At 47.6% G+C, this 3,985-nt stretch overlaps 1 protein-coding gene across 1 annotated transcript; it reads right to left on the minus strand.

Annotated features, from left to right (window-relative positions):
- Positions 1 to 2,822: 2,822 nt before the first annotated feature.
- LOC146755106 (olfactory receptor 14J1-like) lies at positions 2,823 to 3,758 on the minus strand. Its single transcript, XM_085526374.1, has one exon. It carries the CDS (start codon positions 3,756 to 3,758, stop codon positions 2,823 to 2,825), a length of 936 nt encoding a protein of 311 aa, XP_085382500.1.
- Positions 3,759 to 3,985: the final 227 nt, after the last annotated feature.

Below are 3,985 nucleotides of genomic sequence, written 5' to 3' on the forward strand. Positions count from 1 at the left end.
CACAAACATTCACTCAGCTAACTCCAAATCTCTGTGCCTTAGCAGGCCTACGGTCTTGTTTGGTTCACAGAGACACAGTGGGTTGATTCTCAGCTCTGTACTGTAGCAAATGGGGTACAGATTCTGCATGACGGATGGGCAAGGAAGAAGAGAAAAGGCTGCTGCCATCCATGAGAGGGCACTGAGCTCTGCCTGGGGATGGCAGAGGAGCCAGCTGAGAACTGATGGAAAGGGCTCAGAGAGGAGAGCGGCAGATTCTGTTCCTTGCTTCCTGATCAGGAAGAACAAGAAGAGGGGACAGGCAGGAATCTGAGTTACAGCTCAGATGGAATTGTTTTCTTCCGACTGTCTGCTGTGGTGCAGTGTTTTGGTTCTTGGAGAAAACCATTGATAACACTCTGATGTTTACAGCTGCTGCTAAGCAGTGTTCTACAGAGCCAAGGCCATGGTCAGTGGAGGGCACATGGAGCTGGGAGGGAACAGAGTGAGGACAGCTGACTGGAAGTGGCCAAAGGGATGTTTTGTAGCACCTGACAGCACGCAGAAATTGTATTGAAAGGGGTGGGAGTTCATCTCAGTCTCTTCACTGCCCAGGGTCCAGCTGAGCATGAGTCTGGTGGTGATGAGCAAGTGCTTGTGCATCCGTTGTTACATACAATTCCATATCAATGGATATATAGTGATAACTATTACTCCTTTTATCTCTCTTAGTAAATTGCTTTGTTACAACCCAGAAGTTGTACTTTTTTTCCCAGTTCTCATCCCCATCCCACTGGGAATTGGGCAGTGCACAAAGCACTGTGAGCTGCTAAGCCACATGTTGGGTTCAACAAGAACCATTATTTTGGTGCCTGATGTGAGGCTCCAAGGGTTGAGATAGCAGCACATCTGTCCAGAGCGAGATAACTCAGGGCTTTGTGGGAGTTGGAAAAGTGCTGGCCATGATGCTAATTGTTTCCCTATTTGTGGAGTTTGTTGAGTCTTCTCATAAAGCTTCACTGCACAGCTCCTTACTTGGTGCTTGGATGCTGCATTAGGGTATTTATTTTGCTATGCTGTTTGACCTCAGTTTGTACCATGTTAAAATTGGCAACTGACAAAGTGAAGTTTTGTGCACGTTCAGCTCTGTGGTCATCTTTGGGTTTTGGAAATAATATTGTCCATATGATTAGGAATTACACATTTTACACTGTCTTCTGGGAGCCCAGGGGTATTCAAGGAGTGACTGGATATTGTGTTGAGGGACATGGTTTAGTGGGAGCTATAGGTAATAGGTGAACGGTTGGACTGGATGAACTTTTAGGCCTTTTTCAACCTTGGTGATTCTATGATTCTAGGATTGAGGTTAAACAATTATTCAGGAATATCACTGAGAAATCTGCCCCAAGGTGAGAAGGCTCTGCATGGCAGCGGGTGTGGGACGGTCTCGGCAGCTGCCTGGAGCGGTGGGCACCCCCAGGGCTTTGGAACTTCATCTCTGAGCAACTGCAGGATCCTGAGAAACTGGTAGAATATTGGGGGCAGGTCTGCTGTGGCTCTGGTAATCCCAGAGAGCTGGATCTGATGACAGTGCTGCAGCCTCTGCAACTCCTGGCACAGACCCTGCAGCAGCTCCAAGGTTTTGCTACACGTCCTGCAGTTGCTCCAAGCTCTGGGACAGATCCCGCTGTCACTCCACCCCTCATAATGAGCTCTGTAGTCACTCCTGCTACAGGTCCTGTAGCTGTTCCAAGTATGGTAATAAGAAAATGCTACAAATTCCTCCCAAGGGAGGAAGTACAGCCCTGCGGTGACTCCAACCCCTCCAATGAGCCCAGTGGCTGCTCCAACATAATCACAGGTCCTGTGGTGGTTCCAGCTCTGGCAATGAACTCCGAGGTCACTTCAACTCCTGCAACAGCCCAACAGCCACTTCAGCTCCTACAGTGAACCTTGTGGCTGTTAAAACCCCTGCAGCTTGTCCTGGACTTGCAAACAGATGCACATAGGGATTAGTTCATATATGTTTGCAACTGCATATGTTGTATATGTTTGAAAATACACTAAATATATTATATATGTATAAATACATTTGTCATAATTATTATCCTTTTCTTTTTCTCTTTGTCTCAACCCATAAACCTTAAACCACAGCACTGCCCCGAGACGCTTAAGGATTTCCTTGGGGCTATTCAATCTGATCTAGTCACACACTGAAGAGCACCAGGAGATCTCGAGGTTTTCTCAGGGAGCAGCTCCTGAGGTATATTCCTTACACCAGCTTTGGAAGAGGCCTCCATCCAATTCTCTGGTCCTGCTCTAAAGGGGCCCTCTTGTTATGGCAGTGCCAGCAAGGAGACCAGCTCTGACACAGCTGTTCATATTGCCGGCTACTGACTGCAGCCCTGGATTGCTGCTGTAGAGACAACAGGACTGTCGTGAGACACACAAGACCATCAGGACTGCACAAATGAGAGGACTTATAGCACTGTGGTGGTGTAAAGAGATCAGAAATGAAAAGAGCACGTTGGGCTGCTGTCTGTGGCTGTACCTCCCCAAATCCAGACAAAGTAGGAAAAAAGAAAAGCTAAGTAAAAGTCTATTTTGAAACCTTTTTAGGTATCTTTTAACATATTCGGGGAATGTGGATACATGTTTACATGAGCTCTTGGAGTGAAAAAATGGAAATTAGGTAGGAAATAAGTGTAATACATTTTTATTTATAAGATCAATAATATATATATATTTTTTTGCACGTTACTATATCTCACATAATCAAACAATCAAAGATGCATAAAAAATAAAGAACCATCACTGGGAATCCTATGAGGAAGGTGTGCATTTTATAGAAGCTGGAATAGTGCGTATTGCAACATCTTTCTGAGAGCCTGCTTGATCTCCCTGTTCCTCATGCTGTAGATAATAGGGTTCAGTGTTGGAGGAACCACTGCGTACAGAAGTGCCATTGTCAGATCCAGGAGTGGGGAGGAAATGGAGGGGGGCTTCAGGTAGGCAAAAATGGCAGTGCTGAGAAACAGGGAGACCACGGCCAGGTGAGGGAGGCACGTGGAGAAGGCTTTGTGCCGTCCCTGCTCAGAGGGCATCCTCAGCACTGCCAGGAAGATCAGCACATAGGACACAACTATGAAAACAAAGCAACCAAAGCCTAAACTCACACCAAATAAGAGAAGCACAACTTCCCTGAGATTTGATTCTGAGCAGGACAGCTTGAGGATCTGGGGGATTTCACAGAAAAACTGGTTGACAACATTGCCTTGGCAGAGAGGCAGTGAAAACGTACTGGCAGTGTGCAGCAGGCAATAGGGAACCCCAGTGCCCCAGGCAGCTGCTGCCATGGTGGCACAAGCTCTGCTGTCCATCAAGGTCCCGTAGTGCAGGGGCTTGCAGATGGCAAGGTAGCGGTCATAGGACATGATGGTGAGAAGGGACAACTCTGCTGAGAGGAAGAAGGTAAAGAAAAAGAGCTGTACAGCACATCCTGTGTAGGAGATGGCCCTGGTGTCCCAGAGGGTGTTGGCCATGGCTTTGGGGAGAGTGGTGGAGATGCAGCCCAGGTCAAGGAGGGCCAGGTTGAGGAGGAAGAAGTACATGGGAGTGTGCAGGTGGTGGTCGCATGCTATGGTTGTGCTGATGAGGCCGTTGCCCAGGAGGGCAGCCAGGTAGATGCCCAGGAAGAGCCAGAAGTGCAGGAGCTGCAGCTGCCGCGTATCTGCCAACGGCAGCAGGAGGAACTCACTGATGGAGCTGCTGTTGGGCATCTGCTGTTGTTGGGCTTGGAGTCCTGTTCAGAGTGCAGAAGATAATGACAAGTCCAGACCATTCTCAGACACACTCCTCCTGCTATACTATGAAATGTTTTTATTCTCTTACAACAGTGTACATTTAGCACCATTACCTGCATTTAATTTCATGTATTTCAGCATTCCTTTAGCAGAAGCAGCATAGGGAGCTCTAACCTTCCTCTTATTTTCTTACCCCTTCTCCC

The sequence above is a fragment of the Coturnix japonica genome, chromosome 36 (assembly GCF_054131305.1).
Source record: "Coturnix japonica strain WE chromosome 36, WE-NBRP24, whole genome shotgun sequence".
In the NCBI taxonomy this organism is placed as follows: Eukaryota; Metazoa; Chordata; class Aves; order Galliformes; family Phasianidae; genus Coturnix; species Coturnix japonica.